The sequence below is a fragment of the Nicotiana tomentosiformis genome, chromosome 2 (genome assembly GCF_000390325.3).
Source record: "Nicotiana tomentosiformis chromosome 2, ASM39032v3, whole genome shotgun sequence".
Lineage (NCBI taxonomy): Eukaryota > Viridiplantae > Streptophyta > Magnoliopsida > Solanales > Solanaceae > Nicotiana > Nicotiana tomentosiformis.
This window is the reverse complement of record NC_090813.1, coordinates 133,684,807-133,708,356: the sequence shown is the minus strand read 5'-3', so window position 1 is coordinate 133,708,356 and position 23,550 is coordinate 133,684,807. Positions and strand designations below refer to the sequence as shown.

At 35.4% G+C, this 23,550-nt stretch overlaps 1 protein-coding gene across 1 annotated transcript; it reads right to left on the bottom strand.

Annotated features, from left to right (window-relative positions):
- Positions 1-11,167: 11,167 nt before the first annotated feature.
- On the bottom strand, positions 11,168-14,825 carry LOC104115213 (uncharacterized). The gene is made up of 4 exons (XM_018777334.3): positions 14,598-14,825; positions 12,556-13,723; positions 12,098-12,376; positions 11,168-11,214 (listed from the first exon to the last, which is right to left on the bottom strand). The coding sequence occupies exons 1-4, from the start codon at positions 14,823-14,825 to the stop codon at positions 11,168-11,170; spliced, it is 1,722 nt and encodes a 573-aa protein (XP_018632850.2).
- Between the last annotated feature and the right edge of the window lie 8,725 nt (positions 14,826-23,550).

The following is a 23,550-nucleotide window of genomic DNA, read 5'->3' as shown; positions in this document are numbered from 1 at the left end:
TCGTTCTAATCGTAAGTTCGATTCCATATGGGTGATAGTCGATAGGCTCACGAAATCAGCTCACTTCCTACCGGTCAGATCTACATATACAGCAGAAGATTATGCAAAGTTATATATTAAGGAGATAGTGCGGCTACACGGAGTACCAGTTTCTATTATATCTGACCGTGGGGCTCAGTTTACAGCACATTTTTGGAGGTCATTTCAGAGAGGTCTAGGGACTCAGGTGAATCTCAGCACAGCTTTTCATCCACAGACTGATGGACAAGCCGAGCGCACAATTCAGACGCTCGAGGATATGTTACGAGTATGTGTGTTGGATTTTAAAAGAAGTTGGGATGAACATCTACCTCTTATCGAGTTTGCATATAATAACAGTTACCACTCCAGTATCCAGATGGCTCCGTACGAGGCTTTGTATGGGCGTAAGTGCAGATCTCCTATAGGGTGGTTTGATGTTGGAGAATCTGGGTTACATGGGCCAGACCTGGTTCAGCAGGCCATAGAGAAAGTAAAGGTTATCCGGGAGCGACTGTTGACAGCTCAGAGTCGTCAGAAGTCATATTTTGACGTGCGGCGATGAGACTTAGAGTTCAGGATTAATGACTGGGTATTCTTAAAGGTATCACCTATGAAGGGCGTGATGAGGTTTGGCAAGAAAGGAAAGCTTAGCCCACGGTATATTGGGCCTTATAGGATCATTCGGAGAGTGGGCCAACTAGCTTATGAGTTAGAGTTGCCCTCAGAATTGGAGTCTGTCCATCTGGTTTTTCACGTATCTATGCTACGGAAGTGCATTGGCGATCCTACCCGAGTGGTGCCCACGGATGATGTACAGATTACAGAGGACTTGTCATACGAGGAAATTCCAGTTGCCATCCTAGACCGACAAATCCGCAATCTACGAAATAAGGAGGTAGCTTCCGTAAAGGTTTTATGGAGGAGCAAGAATGTAGAAGAGATGACGTGGGAATCGGAGGAAGAAATGAAGTCTAAATACCCCCACCTATTTCAAAATGAAGATATGGTTCGAGATGGGACGCTACAACATAGCTCTATGTAGGCTAGCAGGTCATCAGGTAAGCTTTTATTTTTCACTTTCAATATTTATGATTTACGGTCGGTGAGGCAAATTGCTGCTATTTATAAGATTGGCCATGTGTGGCATGCATAGTATGTTTCTGGCTACGTGCAGGTTGGTTTTAACCTAGTGTACGAAGGATACTCTGGAAAAAGTTTCCAAAGTCTCCAAGAGTAAACATTCGAGGACGAATGTTCCCAAGGGGGAGTGATGTTACACCCTATATTTTCGTATGTAAAAATGCGTCGTAAGCAAACTAATGTAGGACAAAAAAATGAGATAATATTTAAAAGTATATAAAGTAAGTCAATCATGTTACCTCTGAGGTTACAAATATTGAAGATCATGAACAACAAGTACAAAGAGGGTTGGACAGTTCAGAAGCTAAAGCAATTAAATAAAACAATGTTTCATCGAAAGTCGACAAGTTGGGAATGTTATAACATGTACCTTTGGGGTGAGACTAGGGTGATTAACATGATAAAGAGATTATGTTATGATTTATATTAGTCGTATTACATCCGTGTGTTATTTTTTTAAGTCAAGCGAGTTGTGGAACAAAAGTCGATGAAAGTCATCACAAGTTACATTCATAAGTTTTACTGAAACTTTGGGTCAAATGTAACTGCAATTTTCTCCCAATATACTTAGAGTTATGGTGTGTTCCACCCATCAAATTAAAGATCTATGAGTCTATTTTCCAACGCATTAAACCATTTGTCAATACGACATCGGAGTAGAGAGATATGTGCATTTTTGCGATACTGCGCAAGCTGCTAGGTGACAAGTAGGTGTGTCACCTACTTGCTTAAATGAAAGCCCAAAAATGGGCCATTTCGGGTCGTCCAAAGAGGCCTTTTAAGGGCCTATTTTCTTCATATATTAGACTTAAAATAGAGCATAATAACCAGACATAAGCTCTGCAAAGAATCCTCCCAAAAATTTTCCACAAAACCCTAATTGATTTTCTCTCCCTTTCAAGTTCCAATTGGAGGTAAAACTTAGAGTTTGAAGAACCAAGATAGGAGCTGAGTTATCCAACAAATAAGGTGATTTTACTGCTCTCTTTCATCCATTTTTTCTTCTGTAAATTCATGGTAAGTCGTTCTATACTTGTAAGAACTCACGGGATGGTGATCGGAAGCCGTGAGTTCGAGTTATTCACTTGTAGCGGACTGTTTTGTGGACTATTTTGTGTTGCTGTTGGGCTGCGTGTTTTATTACTATTTTGTGGAGTTTTGGAGGAGGAAGGGGGTTTATAAACACCATATAAATGTAGGGTGGTTGGCTGGTCGTTCGTCATAACATTTTCGGGTCGTTTGACACTACTACGGTGGTCGTTTTGTGTACGAAGAGATTGGGGTGTGTTGGGCTGTTTTGTAGTATTTGATGGTGTATATAGGGCTGGAAAATGATGTATATATGTTGTTATTGTTCTGTCCTTGTATTGTTGGTGTTATCTTGAAGTTGGAGGAAGGGCATATTATAGGGGAGATGCTGCCCGTTTTAATACAAAATAGGTTTGTCGTTCGTTGTGCGATAGTTGTACCTTTCGTAACTTAACGATAGTATTATTATCATTCTTGTAGATTAAGGTGCGAAGAGGTGAGTTCAACTTGGTGATTGAAAAGATTGTGATAAGGTATGTTAAGGCTAAGCCTTCCTTCATTTTGGCATGATCTCGTAGCTACATGTGTTAGTAATGAGACAAAAAGAGAAGTTCATATTCATGAATTTATTCACACTATTCTAGTCTCATAAGTTACAATATTATTCCTTATCGAGACTCTATATTCAATTTTAGTATTGTCTTCTTTCAGTCAAGAGAGCAGCAAGCCTATATATACAGTATTACAGTATTTTCATTACCATCGAGCTATAATCGATGGGCAAGCCCCTATTGGGCAACCTCTGATCAGATGGAAAGTTATATACCGAGCCTACTGTGGCCGAGCGCCTATGAGCGAGCCCAGCATGGTCGAGATACATAGCCTAGTATGGCCGAGCGCCTATAAGCGAGCCTACTATGGCAGAGCAGTTATATATATCGAGCCTTATAAGGCCGTACAATTATTTTACTTACTATATTGAAGGAGTTGAGTCAGTATCAGCAGGTAAGTATATCTCCAGATCATCTTTGACTCCCAGTTAATTTCAGTTATCATATTATCAGTTCAGTTTCAGATTTCAATTATTTTATTGCCTTACATACTCGGTACATTATTTCGTACTGACGTCCCTTTTTGGGGGCGCTGCATTTCATGCGTGCAGGTTCAGACAGACAGACGGGTAGACCTCCTCAGTAGGTGTTTTCCGAGTTCCGCCTGATCGGTAAGCTCCACGTCTTTCGGAGTTGCCAGGACTAGAGTTTTGTGTACATCTTATGTATATCTGTATATATGTTATGGGTAGGTCGGGGCCCTGTTCCGATCACAGTACATCTATCAGTAGAGGCTTGTAGGCATATCCTGTTGGTTAGTGCAGTATGTTGGGTTTGTATAAATTGGTGGTTTGTCAGCTGTAGTAGCTATGACGGCCTTGTCGGCCTAGCTTTATATTGATATTTAGTTAGTGCTAGTTTCCATTCAGTTTTATATTTTGCTTCGCAAATTGTCTTGCAAGGTGGCCCCATGGCCAAAGTATGACATTATGTGTTCAGAGTCCCTTAGTCGCAATTTGGTACGCCAGGTTAGGTGAGGCACGGGGTGCTTGTCTCGCTCCTAGGTTCGGGGCGTGACAACAAGTGTCCACAAACCCCTTCAAATGTTTGTACGCATTTTGACATGAAGCACCGGTGAAGAAACCTCGTTGCTCTAGCAAAGTGAGCATCACATTGGTGATTTGAAAGTTGCCCGTTCTAATACGGGGATGGACAATTGCACTAGCATATCCTTCATTGGGTAACACCCGGTATGGAACCGCTCGTGGTGGAGGTGGGGGTGGAGCGGGGACATTGTCATGGGGCACTCGACCTCTTCTATTGGCTTGAGGTTCAAGAGGAATCTCATCAACTTGCTCATCCTCGACGTCCACATCCCCCAAAGGCAAATTTTTGAGCTCATTGTTCGCCATGGTTATACCTAAGATTTCTCAAACAAGTTAGTAACACGGAAGGAAAAGAAGATATTCCAAAAACACACTCAAATATATAGCTAACACCGTTTTAACTCTCCAGCAAGGTCGTATGCAATAATAGTTACCCAACTAGGAGTCGGGATCGAATCCACTGTAGTTATGATGGGAGTTAGGAGTATATATTTAAAGCAAGCAAATAGGTTATCTAAGATTGCACTTCCACAATAAGGTTTTGTTTTATATTTCTATTGTTACTCTAAAATAAATGCAAGATAAAGAAAATAGATTATTAATAAATATTTTTGAGGTTTTTTCCAATTGGATTAAAGGCCTAGGGTTGCGACCACAACCTAGGTGTTTGCCTAATGGAATAAAGACGTTAATGCTTGTTTTGTTGATTGGGGAGTCACAACCCTAGTAAAAGTCTAGCTACTCATAATGGAAATTGCAGAAAATAAAGAAGAGAAACTAATTAAACTCTTAATGGAAGATTAAAATAATGAAATCTAATGTTAAAACGCCAAAATAATGTAAAACTTCCTAAAGTAGTAAAGAAAAATGTTTACAGCGGCTTCAGATGTTCAAACTTGACCTAATTTTGTGAAACTCGTCTATTTATACAGGGCCAAAAATCTCAAACAAAAATGCCCCCCGGAGGTTCTGCGGCCGCACAATTCCATGTACGGTCCATAGATTTCTTCAGCTGGCAGGAAGTGGAGTTCTACGGCCGCACATATCTGAACTGCGGCCGCGAGGCAATCTTCTGCAGCCGCATATTTCTTGTGCAGTCCGCAATTCACAAAGGCTCCTGGACTTGGTCTTTTTGCATACTCTCTGATCTTCGACTCTTAGCCCAGTTCTGCGGCCGCACAATTCATGTGCGGTCCACACATTCCTGAAAGTTCTGCTAAACTTTTCTTCTTGGTTTGCAGCCGCAGATGGAGTTCTGCGGTCTGCAATTTCTTTTGCGGACCGTACATTTGTACTTTTGTTCCCTTTATTGCTTTGTGCTTCGAAACATTCCTTTTTTAGTCGGATTTTATCTCGGGAGACCAAACTTCCAGTATTCCTATAATTTTGTACAATTTTGTTAGTTTTGGGAACATAATTAAATACTTTCGGACTAAAATAAAAGCTAAAATGTGCTAATAACCAGTCAAAATACCCACTTATCAATGTCCTCGATGGAAACTGCAATGAACTGTTCCATCTACCCACGATTGTTGTCATCATCCATGCTGGTTACCAGAGCATGGTGGCCACGTTTGCTGAAATTTATCATTCCCCCGCGAAAATTCTTGGGGGAATAAAAGTTCATTAATCGAGCTAGGGTTAGCTCCTCTCCCATCTCCTGGCACAGACACCGACGACAAGCGACTGTCCTCCACATATGAGGACTTACTTGTGCCAGGCATACCTGGTAACGGATGCAGAACTCCACAATAACAGAGTCAAGCTCCCCACTCAAAGAGAACGGCCCAAAAGTGAAGGGATACGTATAAAAATACGTGAAACCCTTCTTGGGTAAGGTAATCTGCTCTGCCAGATCCAGGAGTGATAATGTCTAAATCTTGGCAATTGTAGTCTTCCTTCACAGCAGGAATACTAGAAGGACAGATGAAAGAATGGTACATACCGACAGCTCATGTACGAGGGTTAGCGGAAGAATACTTTTCTTCGAAGTCTTTAGTTGTGACAAGACATCTTGGGATGATGGTGCTCATCGTAGGAGGAGGAGAATCATCAGCTTTACCTTTATTTTTTGAAGAACTATGGTTTCTGGAAGAATAGGTCATTGTTATAAGAAGAGAGAAGGCTTTTTTTACTAAAAAAAAGATTTGAGAAAGTTGAAGACAAGTATGAGTTAAGCAAAGAGAGTTCGAGAGATCTTGGAAAGTTAAGAAGTGTAAATGACGTGCGTCTAATCAACCGTCTGAAACTTTTCAGAGAGGGTCAGAGAATTTTTTGCCAAAAAAGATATCTCTACCAACTTCCCGGTGACACAAAGATATGCCACCGTAAAGTAGGGGGACTATCTGTATAGGGTAAAATATACTCATATTAAATAATCGCATGAGAAAATGACATGTGGTGCCGAATACAGAAGACAGTCGGGTTCGAAGACAATGATCTCGTTTGTTATCGGAGAGAATGATGTTCATAAAAGCGAGATAAATGCTTGCCCCCGGTAGAATGTAATGGGGGATATTCTAAAGCATTAAGTATATGGTCCGTTACAGAGAATATGACATTCATTGCCCACCATTACACATTCTTCAATGACCCTCATAGTTATTATTAAAGAGTGGCTTGATTCTAGGACCTTCTTCCCTAGGTGCAACTATAAATAGTGAGTCATATTATCATTGTAAAGGGTGCACGAATTTTCTGACAAGCATACACTACACTTTGTTCAAAGCTCAATAATATTTTACTTTCTCGCTTATTTTTATTGTCCTTACTGCCTCCAGAAGCTTTGTTCCCGGGCTCAAGATCTCTATCGTCTTATCTCGATTTTAACACTAAGTCTTACATTTTTTTCTAATTCATTTATCATTTTAGGATCAAATCGATTCACTTGTATATAAATCACATATTAATTCAATTGTACAGTTTTACGGGTAAACAATCACCTAAAAGATATATAATTGTATATAATTGTCCAATAAATGGGATATTAATCTCGAAAATGAGACAAATAGGCTACTGTAACATGTTAAAATACACTTGTGGTGTAAACAAATATACAATGTCACTATATATAAGTTAAATATTTTTCTATTTTTCCATCATAGATAGGTCCTCCCAAGTTAATATTTGACTCTATGAAGATGATTGTGAGGAAAATCTAGAGCTTGTGGTTTGTTTAAGTAGCTAACTGAAGACCGCAGTTGAGAGAAGATACCAAGAAGAAAGACTTAGAAAACTCTACTGACAGAAAAAAGAGACGACTTTGACCGGAGGCAGAATAACAGAGTGTAGAGAAGTGGCTATCGTGTACTCATTTTTATGCTTTCCCTAGTCTTCCTATGAAAAAGGAAACTATATTTGGAAGTCAAAAAAGAACGAACTTAATAGAGATAGTTCAACCGAAGATTCTTGAAAGTGGAGTCTTCCACTTCGTCAAATGAAATGCGGAGTAGTTTCGTGCTTGATATATTTGCTAAGGTCTATTCTTCTCTTTGAATTTTCGATCTAAATTACTTCCTCTGAGTTTTTCTTACGTTTTCCTCGTGTTTGACACCTGAAAAGGATGGACAATTAAAATCAAATCCGGTTGCATCTCTCTTCTTCTCGTAAAAAGCATTCTTTTTTATGGTTTTTTACTCTAGTTTAATACTCTTGGAAAAGTGACATTATATAGCCGCTGTAAAAATAATAGTCGAAAAAATGTATAAAATTTGTATATTTTATATATATATATATATATATATATACATTCTGTATGTTATATACAAATTTTATACACTTTTTCGACTACCAGATGTAAATAGTTTCTGTCGCGGGCTAAAAGTGATAATAAGGTTAAGGACTAAGGACTAGAGTGACATGTGTTCTCCTTTTCTCAATGACTTGTATTCTTGTTTTCACCATTTTTATTCTACTTTCTATAAAATAATAATAGGTAGGAGATTAAGGACTAGAGTTAAACTATGGAAAAAGATGCTTTTATAAGAAGAGGAGAAATGCATTTGCAATATGGATGTGTCTTAGCATTTGATTTTATTTAGCGGGTGAATTTTTATTTTTAGCAGGTTAGACTGGCTGTTTGTGTGGATTTTTGATGTTTTTCTTGGGTATTAATTATTTTATTTGGTCTAAATATACAAAAAAATTATATTGACTGCCACATCATATTTTTTCACCAAAAAGTTTGATAATTTCGGTTGAGTGATCATTTGTGTGTAATAGAAATAGTTGAGTGACTTTCTTGTTACAAATGAAAGAAAAGTGACGTTAGTCTATAATTTTGGATTGTTGAATGATCAGCTGAGTTATGGACTACGCGATGAATAAAAAAATTTATTTGTTTACTGATTAAATCGAAGAATGCGAGACATGTACATTTCTATTCATATATCTAGACAAAGATTTATCAATAAGCATGGTTATGTGATATCTACTCTTACTTTAATTTGTAACTATTAAAAATTAAAATTCTAAGTTTGGAATAATACCGAGTGCAAATATATTTTACTTGAACTGACTTAGCTTTTGCAGGGGTATATATCTATAATGTAAGAAATTGAAATAGGTTTCTAGGAACTGTGTTTTCTTCTTTTGTTTATTTAATCTTTTCTAGATTTCTAGAGTGAAAATAGACCCGTAAAGAGTATAGGAGAAAACAGTACAAGAATTGAGGAAAATATATGGGACTGAGAGCTGCAAAATTTAGACAACTCCTCAAAACACAATGTAACTCATCATATATATAATTCTATTCATCACTGTAAAAGAAAAGAGGAATAAATTGCTTCTAAGTTGATTATAAAATATAAGAAACAATTTTATGGGCAAGGATATGTAAAATCTTGGAGAACAATGGGTGTGTTTGGTATAACGGAAAATGTTTTCCAAGAAAATATATTTTCTTGGAAAATAAGTAGTAATATTATTTATTTTTTGGTGTTTGGTACGTAAATTAAGGAAAATAACTTCTTAAGAGTATTCATAAATAATTTAGATACAATAAACATGAAGTCATAAACTTTCGAACCAACAACCTTTCGAACCCACAAATTTCATAAACTTTCGAACCGCTAAACTTTCGAAACCGTGAAATTTCAAACCCGTAAACTTTATAATTTCTAAACCCATAAACTTCCAAACACATAAACCTCCGAACTCATAACTTTGGAACTTGTAAAATTTCAAACCTGTAAACCGAAAGATGAAAAAACTAAAACTGAAAATATATAAAAAAAATATTTTTTTTCCCGAGAGGGGCAGAGGCGGCAGCGGGGGAGGGGGGTGCAGAAAAATAAAAAAACAAAAATTTAAAATTATAAAAAAAAAAGTTAAAAAAAAAAATTGTGCGGGGTGAGAGGGCAGTGGGGTGAGAGGTGGGTGGTGCAGAAAAACGAAAAAACAGAAATTTAAAATTACAAAAAAAAAAGTAAAAATATTTTTTTTTTCGGGGGTGTAGGGTGGGTGGTGACGGAAAAAATAACTAAAATTTGAAAAGAAAAAAAAAGCTTTTTTGGAGAGAGGGATGGGGTTAGGTGGGTGGGTGAGGGTGAGAAGGTTGAGAAGGAGTTTTGAAAAATATTTTTCCTTCTCTTGATAAGAAAAATATTTTGGAGGAAAATGAGTTCATAAGAAAAATATTTTCCAAAACAATTAAACCAACAAAACATAAAAAAAATTCCAATATGTCATGCAATTGAAATGAACGTATTAACATGAGTTTTATCCGGAGCTTAGAATCTACAACAAAGACAAACAGCCTCAGCTCCTAACATAAACAAAGGACGTAGCAACAAAATGCACTCTATTTATTTACCGCACTTATCATGACAACATATGATATATTTATCTGACTTTAACTTCTTTATTATACTTACAATATATAGTTATTTTTTACATAATCATATATGAGTGACGTACATCAAACAAGTAATTGCCTATACCAAATCTAATAGTTTAATAAATAGAAGATTAAGCTAAAGAGTGTACGGGAAGAAGAAAATAGCAGACTGGGGTATGAGGGGACCATTGATCGTTTGCTGTAGTTTTTATGAATTAACTTGAAGTCTTGAATGAATGCATCAGCAGCATATTCGTGAAAGAGTGAAAACAAAATTGAGCGTGCACATACTATCAAGTTTCACCTTTTGTTTTTGATTAACTTTTTTAAGAATACAAATACCAGTTATCATAAATTAATACTCAATCCATCTTGATTCAACTCATCTCAGTTCATCTAAAGTGAACCGATTTTTAGCCCAATGATCCATGAGCAACTTTGCAAAATATTTTTAAAATAATTTTCTTTTTGTTTGATATGTTATATAAGTCCATAACAAAAGAAGAAGTTTTTTTTATTTGGTAATTAAACAATTCATAAGAAAACAACACACATTAATTAAAAACTTGGTAAGAGTTGGGAGGGTTGGGCTATGACCCAAATTTTAGCCTATTTTGATCCCGCTCATCTCGCCTAAGTAACTTTTGGGTAGGTCATTAACCTACTTATTTATTGACTCACCTCATTTTGACCTGCTCAAAATCTGTCCAACCCGTACATTTGATGATAAATATATCATATGCTGTGATGATTAGTTGTGATAAATGGAAGGGCAAATCCATGATTGTTCGTAATTTGAATTTTATTATTGCAAAATAAAGACCAGCACGCTTCAGTCTTAAAAATCTTTTGCGCTTACACTCAACGATTTTCTTTGTTGCACTCACTTGTTTCTCACCTTCTCTCTTGCAATTCTTTCTTAATCACACACTTTTGGCTTTGTTTGCACTCACTTCTTACTTGAGGACACACAACTCAAATGGACCTCCTCTGCTTATAGGTGGTGATGGAAGAATTTAGTGGAAGTAATATTCTAAACTATACCTTTCATTTATTTCTAGAGTTACTCTTAATTTCTACAATAGTTCTAGACTTCTCAGTCTGTAATGTGTTGAGTGATGCGTCATATGTAACCAATCCAGGTCATAAAACAGTTTAAAAAATTAGTACATCCAATTAGCAATATCTTTCTTTACTTAAAAAAATATGAAAACGGACACACTTCTATCCTACGGCCTACACACAACTTAATCTTTTTGACATGTTGATTTGGGCTTATAACCCTCTTGTGACCCGTTACATATTTAATAGTCCAACCCAATAAAATTGAACAACTTACATAAGAAAGACACACACACACACACACATATGATAAAAATGGAACACAATGGACGCAAACATGTGAATATGGTTAACTAATTACTTAAAAAAACACAAGTAGTTTTTCTAGTTCAAGCAGATGTATGACCAAAGTTGGTCAAGTTCTAGCAAGTTACAGCATCATTAAGTAAAATATTAGGTTGAATACACCCTGCAGAAAAATGAAGGATGTTGGATTAGAAATTGAACAAAGAAAGAGCAAAAAGAAAAAAAATCAAAGCTCCACAATAATGAACAAACGATGACTAGTTTCTAAATAAATCGGGGAAAGCAAAGAAGGAACTGTAACTGTTTATGAACCATTATCCTGTCAACAGCTAATAAAGAACTGCATCTTCTATTAGTGCAGCATCTAAAAAAGGACGAGGCATTGGAGGAGTCATCAGAAACAAACAGTACACATAAGGGAGTGGCAAATATAGGCTTTGCAGAAATTCAAAGCATGGTAACAAACATATATCTTAGCTAAACTCCTAACTCTACAACAAAGGTTGAAAAAAGGCATTGGAAAAGAAAGTAACTTCCTATATTAATAAATGTAGATTCTAAAGAAATCTTAAAGATGATTGAAATAGGAAATGACAGTAGCAGATAGTATAACAAAGAAGGAACTAATTAAGCTAAGATACATATATGATAAAACTTTTGTATATCATGAATCCCACCCTGTTTTGTACAAGATATATTATTGTGCTATTTCTTTGTATATAGGGAAAGAAATCACCTAACTTTTTTGCCATTACTGGGATTTGAGCACATCTCCCATGATTTTTATCCCACTTTATTGACCGTAAGGCCACAAACATTAATTGCATATAAATTTGTCAATTACCAGGATCAATGATCATAGGACTTTGGAAGTTTATAATTTGCATTATCTTTTTGAGCAAGGGGATTCAGTAATTTAACCTTCAAATCCTCATTTTTCACAGTTTTGAAGTTTAGTAAACAAAGAAGTCAAAACAAGGTCAATCAAAATATAATGTACTAGATTGAAACCTAGTAAACAATACTACAAAGTTGAAGTCACTTACTTGAAACTCCATTCATTTCCAGTAAGGTGTCATGTTCAGTATTGACCTGGGAATTCGTCTCACTTTGGTCTTTACCATTGTCTGCTTCAGTATTGACCTGAGAATTTTTCACATTGTAGTCTTTTACACCATTCTCTGCTACGGAATTGACCTGTGAATTTTTCAAACTCTGGTCTGTTTTACCATGGTCGGCTTCTTTATTAACCTGGGAGTTTTTCCCATTATTGTCTTTTTCACCATTGTCTGCTTCCTTCTCCAGTGATTTCTTACTCCTAGGAGCTATAACAAGAACACAAATAAACTTATCATGCAATGCAATTTCAAAGGCTTTAAAATACACCAATTTGTGCTACTTTTCACTTTTTATGAATGATTACCTGTAATGTTATTTTTAAGTGACTTGATTACGCTGTAGTTAAACTCACAATTAAATCCAATAGAAAAGAGACCACTCTTACCTCGTGGTGATACATTTCCAGCAAGTTGAACCTCAATGTTGCAATCTTGGTGATTCCCTTCATGAGAAACAGATTTGTCAGACCCACAATCACTATCATTGCTACATTTCACGTCAATCTGGTTCTCAACGTCAGAGTTATAAGCACCATTTGATAAAGCCTTGTAAGAACCCCCGTTATCCACTCCATTAGACGCTGAGGCGTAGCAGTTGACTTGACATCTAGGCGCATTTGATAAAGCCTCGTAAGAATCGCTTTTTTGCACTCCATTAGGCGTTGAGGCGTAGCAGTTGACTTGACATCTAGGCTCATTTGATAAAGCCTCGTAAGAATCGCTTTTTTGCACTCCATTAGGCGTTGAAGCGTTGCAGTTGACTTGACATCTAGGCTCATTTGATAAAGCCTCGTAAGAATCGCTTTTTTGCACTCCATTAGGCGTTGAGCCGTAGCAGTTGACTGGACATCTAGCCGCATTTGGTAAAGTCTCGTTAGAACCCTTGTTATCCACTCCATTAGGCGCTGAGGCATAGCAGTTGACTGGACACCTAGGCGTATTTGATAAAGCCTCGTAAGAACCCCCATTGTCCACTCCATTAGGCGTTGAGGCGTAGTAGTTAACTGGATGTCTAGGAGTATAGCACTGTATCTGTGCAGGCTGTGAGACCGATATATTTGTGTCCGAATAATTAAACGGAAAACTCTGACGAGGTACCATAGCAGGATTGACCAAATAGTAATTATAATTAGGAGCATAAATCTCATTAGTATTCAAAACTGGCACCAATACATAGCCTGAGTTTGTAGGATAAGAACTGTAAGTGCAAGTATCCATAACTCTCTTTTCCTTTGGCATGGCTTTCTTTATCTCAACAAATTTATTATTCAACATGTGAAATCTCCTCTGTAACACATTTGTTACAGCTTCCTCTGAATCATAGGTGATAAACCCAAATCCCCTAGGCGTATTGGTTTCTCTATCATAGATAATTTTTGCATCTTCAATTCTTCCAAATCGCTCAAAATATTGTTTAAAATCTTTCTCTGATAAATACTGAGGCAATCCCCCAACAAAAATCTTCTTCCTGTGACTTTTGCTAGTCTGTTGGCATTCTGAACAACGCTGGCTTTGAGACTTTTCACCTTTGGGTCTTGCCAAGGAAACATCAACCTAGAATAATCACCGTATAGAAAGTAGATAAGATAAAAGTAGTCAAAAGCAGAAACATATTGTAAAAGAGAGAGCATAGAGTAGAAAGAATATTAATGCAATATGGCCAATCGATGAGATTTTAATATCCTTGAATAGTCTTCATCCCACCATGATAGCGATAAGGTCTGCGTACTATCTTTCCCAGACCCCACTTGTGAGATTATACTGTATTGTTGTTGTTGTTGCAATCTTCATCCCTAAGTTAGATAATGATGCAATAGTTCATGCGAACACTTGCAAAATAAAACACCTAATTTTCGTGTGAATTTAGGCATATATAGACTCCCTTTGAATTGTACGAGGATCAAAACACCTAATTCTCGTGTGAATTTAGGCATATATAGATTCTTCAAGTTTATTACAATAAAATTCACATATTTAAAAACTACATGAAAAGTACTCTAAGTCGACAAAGTTGATTTAATTCAGTTATAATGTTAGTTTCACTTTCAATACTATATAACTAATCCGTCATTGTTCGTGTAATTAATGTTTGTGAATTATTGAGATATCTGTTACATCCACAAGTATTGCTGAGAGAAGCAAAAACTGCGCATTCATATATGGTTGCAGATAAAACAACCACATAAACAAAATCACATGACGAACTAGAGCATAATTAAGCCACAAAACAGGAGAATAAAAGAAAAGGAAAGAATGAAATTTCTACGCACTAACAGTATATCAATATATTTTTTACACCACATCCGCGCACTTTTTGTGACATAAAAAATAAGACAAGTAATCTACTATATATATAACGTGAAAAAAATACACTGCATGTGGATATAATTAAGTTAAATCGGAAAAGAAAAGCAGTGCAGTGCATTACCGTTCTACCAAGAATGATATGTTGGTCTTGAAGAAGCTTATCAAAAACAGAAGAATCAGTAAAGGTAACAAAACCAAAGCCTTTTCCAAAACCTGTTTCCCAAACTTTAGGTATTTCTGACTTGACCACTTCTCCATAGCGACTAAAGTGTTTTTTAAGTGTCTCTTCAGTTGTTTCCCACGATATTCCACCAACAAAAATCTTCCCTTGTTTCACAGTATTCTCCATTAATGCTTGATCAAAACAATATAATATTTCTCAAACTGTAAAAACGAAAAATTAAAAACTTCTGTGCCCTAACTCTGCAAGCAAGATAAGAGGGTTGAGAAAAAAAGGGGATATTGTCCTTTGTTTTTGAGTTTGTTCTGAATTATAGTTAGTAGGAGTACATTATTACTCTTCGCTCATTAATGGGGAATTGGAGTTTGGTTTGGAGTGTATAATTAATTTATACTTGTATTTGCACTCTCCGAATATTATGAGGAAACCCGCTAATTACAGGAGTTATTTTTGGGCCTATATCCTGATAACCCTAGATTTCCGTTTGTTTACACTTTCTTTTCTTCCTCCTTTTTCTCCCCTATGTACTAAAAAATTACTCCCTCTTAAGTAACAGCGAGTTCTTCTTCTACGAAGGTAAATTTCCATTAGTACATACGGTAAAATTACTATGATTTAAAATTTTAATTTTTTATATGTATTCAAAATATATTATTTTATTTCTTTAGAAAAATAAAATCTATAGAGTTTTTCTTAAAAGTTACATACGGTGTACTACAGATAATAATGTTTCATTCATGATTAAACATATCGAAAACTGTTTTAAGAATATTAAAACATTGAACTCTTCAAATTATAGTGTCATATAAGTAGAAGAGAGGTATATATGAACAGTCTAATAGTGTCTATGGTAATTAAGGTATCAACTATTGTTTGTTTCTTTCATTTATCATGTGCACTGTGATGTGTGGGTTTTTTTCTTCCAAAACAAGAGGTAATATTATTAACTAATATCACGAGGAGACCCGTCAATTAAAAATTCACTCGCATATATCAGGGTCATGGTTAAGTATAAATTAAGGTAAGAATGTGCATTTAATTAACTATAATTTAGTGGTGATCATGTTTGTGAAGATATGTGTTATGTACTTAATATGTTAGGTAATTCAAAAATAGAAAGAATATAAATAAAGGCGCATGCGCAGGAAGGGGCATGCGAAGGCCTTTCGGAGATTGACCTTTCTTTCTCTTCTTCCCGGTCTGATCGGTCGAGCTCTCGTAATCGATCGCTCACATGTGTCCATTTCGTTCTGGCTAGCGCTCACACTACAAAAATAATTGAAATTAGTTACGAACGTCGTTGCTAATTTGTCGCTAACAGAATTTCTTGATAATCCGTTGCTAATCTATCGCTAAATAAGATTAGCGACGGATTTTTCTGTTTAGCTACAGAATTTGTCCGTCGCTAAAACCTGATTTTTAGTAGTGTCATCTCCAGCTCTATTTCCAATCTTTCATTTAATATATCATTCCCGTATGTACCACCCGGTGCAACTAATTAAGTATTTAGAGGAAATAATACAAAGTGGCTATTTGGACCAATTTAATTATCCGGTTTTGCCCATCGAAAACTGTTTTAAGAATATTAAAACATTCAACTCTTCAAATCATAGTGTCATATAAGTAGAATAGAGGTATATATGAACAGTCTAATGGTGTCTATGGTAATAAGGTATCAACTATTGTTTGTTTCTTTCATTTATCTTATGCAGTTATGCACTGTGATGTGTGGTTTTTTTGTCTTCCACAAAACAAAGAAGTAATATTATTAACTAGTATCATGAGGAGACCCGTCAATTAAAAATTTACTAGTATCATGAGAAGTAATATTATTAACTAGTATCAGGGTCATAATAAAGTGATAAATTTATATGAGAATGTGTATTAATTAATTATATGATAATCATGTTTGTGAAGATAGATATTTAGAGTTAACTATATATTAACTACAGTATATATTATGTAGTATTTTTTATGTTAGCGTAACCATCCGATGCCGACAGATATTTAGAGGAAATAACGTAAAGTGGCTATTTGGAGCAATTTAGTTACCCGGTTTTGCCCATCATAGACTTCGTTGCAAACATTGCCTTCTCCTTTCAACAATAAATTTGAAAATCCCATAACTTTTCTCTTCTCATGCATTGTGAAACTAAACCCCATTGCTTTTTGGATTACAAATTTCTTCACCATTTCACATCGTTTTCTTATTATATTTTGTCTTATTTTGGAACTGATTTGAGTTACTTGGTATCCCAATTTTTCAAAAATATATCGTGATTGTATATAATTGCATATGTAATCATAATTGTTGCAAGAATTGTATTACAAATGTATGATAATAGTATATTCATTGTATATTGTTACAAGCAATAGTGAGTTCGTGACGAATTTTACGGTTTGTATCACAAATATATGATAATTGTATATTAATTTATTAGTATTGTATCAGGATTTTTTGGGTATTAATGTGCAGGATATAAGTTAGATACAAGTATGATACAATTATGTTTTATGATTGATGTATCTGATACAATTAAAATACAATTATGATACAATTATCATACAATTCCTGAATATTTCTTCATTTTCAGTGTTGTCCAGTCTCCCAACAAAAGAATGATACAATTGACGATTTTTTAATAATATAAAGTTGTCAGCAATGGTGGGAAGAGAGAAGAAGGAGATTCTTGGCGTAGATTAAGGGATTTTGATGTAAAAGAAAAAAGGAGAGAGAAGAGGAAAGCGAAAAAAAAAAAGAAAAGAAAATAATGTAATTGAATCCCTTAATTGAAGGCACTAACAACGGGGTGGGAGCCTTTTAACGAGTAATGTATACAATTTGTAAGAAAAATCTAGATACTTATTAAGAACTACAAAACATAGAGAATATAGATAAATAAATTTCTAATATAGTGTAGCTTGGTAAAATCCCTAAATTTGAGGAATTTTCAGAAACCATTGTTTAGTGATATTAACTTCCTATAGCTACTATATACATAATTACTTCCTATAGCTACTATTCAGTTGTTACAGTAATGTATTTGTTGTATTCGAAAGTTGCCTAAAAACAGGGGGTTACAGCTGTACGCAACTGCATTCACATGTATTCGCACCATGTATTCATGAATACAACAACGACAATCACCTTAAAAATAGGTCTGTCCAGCTGTCTAATAACGAAAATAGAATCAATTAGCGTGATACACTCCTAATATAACTCAACAAAATTAATTCTAACACGCCTCATTATCAACCCAATTAATTAGAATGATTTTTCAGACGCTAAACACAAACCTACTGCCTGTATTCAGTTGTATATAACTGTAGTATTTACCTCTTGTATTTAGTGTGTTTCAATAGTTATTTTTTACTGTTGCATTCAATAGATTCAACGTTTGTATTTACTGTATTCACTATTTTGTATTCAGTGTATTCAAATGTATTTGTATTAATAATATTTTAGTTATTCCTAATACATATTATTATTGCTGCATTCAGTATATTTCATTGGTTGTATTCAGTGTATTTCTATTAGTATTCAGTATATTTTACTGTATTTCACTATATTTTAAAATTAAATGTATTCACTGTTTATATTTTGTTATATTTCAATGATAGTATACAGTGTATTTCAATGTTTATATCATGTATTCATGCATATTGTATGTACAATATGTATGAATACAGGCATACTCAGCTGTATTAAAAAAATACAAATCTTCGAAATACATAAATACAGGCAAAAAATAATGTATTTATACAAAACAATAATGTACTTGAGTGAATTTGTACAGAATACAATGTATTTGTATTTTGCTATAAAATATAAAAGGTAGCTATAGAAAATATTAAAATGGTTTTGGTTTATAATAAATATGGTGTATATCTTTGCTATAGGAGGTAAAATTTCCTAATGTTTATTGGGGTATTATCACTTTTAACCCGCACCAGAAACTATTTACATTCGATAACCGAAAAAGTGTATAAAGTTTGAATAATTTTTATATATAACATATAGAATGTAAATATATACAAAACATATATATTTTTCGACTATTATCAGTGTTATTTTCCCATGTTTTATTGTCTATTACATTACCAGTCCGCTTTTATTTAAGGAAAATTGTATTATGACATTTCGATACTTTTTATACCTCAAGTGTTTTACAATTCAATTCAGTAAGGGCAAATATATAGACGGCCCCTTAGATTTGGCTCCAGTTTCCATTTTGACACCTTAATTTAGCTTTTTTCCTATTAAACATTTTAATTCTATTTTGGTGTATACCATTTAATCACAACGCATGTCCGGCCAAAGAAGCGTTATGTCCACACATGATAAGCGCGTGAATGTTATTAATATTTGCTTAGGTGGATATTCCAACGGTAAAAATAAAACCCACCCGTTAGATCCACTTTAAACACCCGATTTTCCTATTTTTTCTCTCAAGAATGCCCTAATTCCTCTTTCGTCCTCTTCCTTTGCAAATTCGCCATTTTCCCCTTCTACTGAAGCTTAGGTGCCCAAGTTTGAATCTTGATCTGATTTCTTCCTCATCTTTCTCGTTTATCAGTTCCATGTCACAAAAATCAATAACTTCTCGCAATGGAATGGAAATTTATCACTGACTATATCATGGTCATCTGCAAACCCAGGTCGCAGATTTTATGGTTGTAAATTGGTAAGTCGATCGTATTGTTTTTATTAGACCCTTGAATTTCTTAATAAAGAAATCTGTTTTTAATTTTTTTGGCCGTATTTCCTTTTGAATTTTGTAGGGTCGAGATGGCTGCAAATATTTCAGATGGAATGATGATGAAATGCCTGACCAAACTAAGAGGGTTATACGGGGTCTGTTGAAGAGAGTCGAAAGAACTGAGAAAATAGTTGCGCGGTTGAAGTGGTTATTTGTCGTGGTGGTGGTGCTATTTCTATGGATTTGGCTTTGGTGATGCTGGCGGTTTGAAGAACAATGTAGTATTTTTATGATATGCTGGTGCTAATAGTGTTGTAGTTGTTGCTATTAGTTCAAGAAAAATATAGTATGTTGGAAGTAGGTACTAGGAATTTGGCCTTTTGTTAATGTACACTATCTTGTTATGAATGAAATGGAAATGACCAATTTTTAATGTAAATTTAAGTTCAGCTGCACTTCCATAATGTGTTATGAATGAAATGCAAATTCATATTCATGAATTGAAAACATAACTGCCTAAACATTCCATTACATAATGTGATGGACTAACATTACATCCAAGCTCAAAAATAGAGCATTATTTTGGTCTACAAATTACAAAAAATAGAGCATTGTTTTCCCAAACATATAACTGTCCAAACTAGTAAACTCTAATAGAGCATAACTGCCCAAACAAAAAACTAGTAGTGACATCTTAGATAACATAAATAAAAATGGGTCTACTTCACAGTGTAGATGCAGCTGAACTTGTTTGACTTGAAGAACCTTTTTTCCTTGCTGCACTCATTTGCTGAAGTTGTGACCTTGTCACTGTATTTCTTCCTTTAAACTTCAATCTGGGAGGCTTAAATCCAATGTCTATGTTAGTTGCAGATGTATCCTTGAATGTCCCGGCTGATATGACTCTCTCAGATAATATACCAGGCTGTAAAATACAATGAATTAGTAAAAAATAGAACAATTCCAGCCCACAAAACTGCATTATAATAAACTATACACCCTTACATTCAGGATAGTAGTTCCAGACATAGTGTCAGTGAAAATCCCAAAACCAGTATGCCTTGGCCTTTTATGTCCAATGGTTGCTGCATTAGCCAAGCCTCCTCCTAGTGTAGTCCCTTTTCCTTTTCCCTTACCTAGCCCATGGCCTCTTCCTCTTCCTCTTCCTCTTCTTCTTCCTCTACTAAGCCCAGTTGATTGATTGTTGCTTTGTCTTTTGACAACACTTGTATCCTCACATATAGAGGATGGATTGCTTTATTGAGATGGTATTTCCTGAGATGATCTTGGTGGAGGTGGTGGCATATTGACTTTGTTGAGTAGCACTTCTTGGAACATGCTGACAAAAGTAAAAGAAAAGAATATCAGAATTGCAAAAAAAAAATATAAAAGACAGAATTACAAATATCATAACTTACCCCTTTCCTGCATCCAGATTTGTTGTGTCATGTTTGTTGGCAGTTTGAACAAGTCATCTTTACCCCTTTCTTTGATAGTTTACCATGTTTTTTTCTTGGTTCATCCTTGGCTTTTCTCCTACATCTCTTTGGTCTACCTGGCATAGGTTTAGGTTCTGGAGGCTCTATAGATGGATTTTTTGAATCCGACTACATCTTCATGTTGAGAATTGGTTGAATGATATGCTGGTAAGCTTTAAGGAAAGTTTCCTTCCTATACCAGTGGGCAACATAATCATCTGGGTCCATTTCTCTATCATAGAATGTACATACTGCATGTTGACATGGAATGCCCCTCAACATCCATGATCTACAAGTACATGTCATGGTCCTAAAATCAACAATGAATCTGTACACACCTTCATCAACTCCAAACCCATGTTCTGCATTTCACATAACCTTACACCTCCTAGAAAGGGTTTTGTTCTCTTCCAGTATCATCCTAGCCATTGGTGCAATGTCAATGACATCACACTTTGAATCTTCTCTAAAGTATGCCCTACACCAATACTCTTTATCATACTTCAACAAGTCTTCACATATCTTATAACCAAGCTTATTCATTGCTTCCAGTTCTTCCTTGAATTTTACTTCATAAGATGCTTTGGCACATCTCCAGAATAGTTTCCTCCTTTCTTCACCTCTCCAGTTCTTGGACCAGTTAGACCAAATGTGTCTAGAACACATTCTGTGCTCTGCCATTGGTAGTAATTCCCTTGTAGTTGGTACTAGTCCCTACAAAAAATAGTAATAATTGTTAGTAGACAGTATATATAAAGCAGGAAAAAGAAAAATTAAAAGTTGATTGTAACTTTACCTTTTGCATATCTGACATAACAGCTAAGCCAAGACCATCTCCTAACTGTAAATCCGCAATCAAATATGTAATGAACCATCTCCATGAGTGTTTTGTCTCTTGAACAACTACAGCCCATGCAATAGAAAACATTTGATTGTTTCCATTTCTACCAACTGCAACAAGTAACTCACCCTTGCAGATTCCCTTTAGAAAACAGCCATCAAATCCTATAATCCTTCTGCACCCTTCTAACCATCCTCTTTTCAAAGCATCTAAACATAAATAGAAATAGACAAACAGATTCTTGCCAGGAATAGTCTCACTATCTGTTCTGATCCAGCATGAACTCCCAGGATTTGTTTGCTTAATAATATCAGCATAATCAACAAGTCTGTTAAATTCCATCCTCCAGTCACCCATGAATTGACCTATCACCCTATACTTAGCCCTGTAACAAACAGTCCTTCCAATATACAAACCTAACTTATCCCTGACCAAATCCTGAATCTCCCACAACTTAATATTTGGCTGAAAAATAAACCTATCTTTATACTTATTGGCAATTTACTTAGAAGTACATAATTTGTTCTTATTTTTGGTGTTACACTTATGAGCTGGATGGTACTTCTTCACAGTAAAGTCACATAAATCTCCATAATTGCTTGCATACAATTCCCAGTTACACTTGGCTCCTTTACACTTAATCTAACCCTATCATTTTCATTAGGCCTAATTGTTAGTGCACTTTGTTCTCCACAGCATATGAGGCTACTACTTTTCTAAACTCTACAACATTTTCAAATATCATACCAAGCTCAAAAATAGCAAGGTAATAGTCAGGGTCAAACCTTACCTTTTTACTTCTTCTTCTAGGAGGTAAGTCAATACCCCTTTCAGCTAAAATATCTAACTCATCTGTGCTATCATCACTTCCAATATCAGAACTGGTGTAGTAGTCTTCATCCCCTCCTAATTTTCCAGCAAACCTGTCCTCCTTAGATGGTCTGCCAATATCCTGAAAGCCTTTATCTATTCCAGCTTCTCCCAGAATAATCTCTTCAGTTGGAGTAGGTTTCTTTCTTTGTTTCTTCTGTTTTTTCTTCTTTCTTCTTTCATGCCTTAATGAAGTGAGCTCCTCATTCACATCACTATCATCTTCATCAGGAATGTTATCTAATTCAGACTCACTATTTGACAGATCTGATGCCAAACTAGCATCTATATTTGTTGTTTCCTCAGCCCCTTGTAAATTCTCACCTGCAACCCCAATATCAGCTAGATTTTTCTCAGGCACAAATGTGTTATTAGCAGCACTTTCTTGGACATTTATATCCTCTGAAACAGTAAATGTTGCCCTAGCCTCTTTATTTAATGTATTTTCACTTGGTTCAACAACTTCTGGCCCACATAAAAGGCCACATGGGACAGTCTCATCAAGCAACACAGGCTCATTAACTACTTGCTTAATATACAAATCTAAATGATCAAGATGATTAAGGTGACAAACTATATTATACAGTTGTTCATCATTTTCAATCAAGACAAAGTCATTAGATTTAGGATTAATTAAATAAAAACCCTCTACCTCAGCATAACCCATATCCTTTGTGTAGGACAAAAGCTCAAAAAGAGAAAAATGGTCCTTGTCTATCATGTGACCATCCTCACCCCTCTCTCCTATATATTTTGGAACAGGATCCTTGACAATATGTCCACCATGGTAAAAATCGACAAGAATATATTCGTCTGCAGACATGTCTAGACCCTCGAAACTTCAGTCACGACCAACTCCAGTCACGACCAGCTCCAGTTACGACCAACTCCACTCACCACCACGGTCAAAAGAAGCAAACGATTACCCGTATTAGTAATATAATGGCCAAATAGTTGACGGACAGCTGAATCTAACTCAAAATCGATGAAGATTCCACCGAAAA

What these genes read in the sequence shown, in the direction of transcription:
- LOC104115213 (XM_018777334.3), bottom strand. Translation starts at nt 14,825, where the DNA reads ATGGAGAATACTGTGAAACAAGGGAAGATTTTTGTTGGTGGAATATCG. An exon ending in ATATCATTCTTGGTAGAACG is followed by an intron (nt 13,724 to 14,597) that starts GTAATGCACTGC and finishes TGATTATTCTAG; the next exon opens with GTTGATGTTTCCTTGGCAAG. An exon ending in GGAAATGAATGGAGTTTCAA is followed by an intron (nt 11,215 to 12,097) that starts GTAAGTGACTTC and finishes ATTTTTCTGCAG; the next exon opens with GGTGTATTCAACCTAATATT.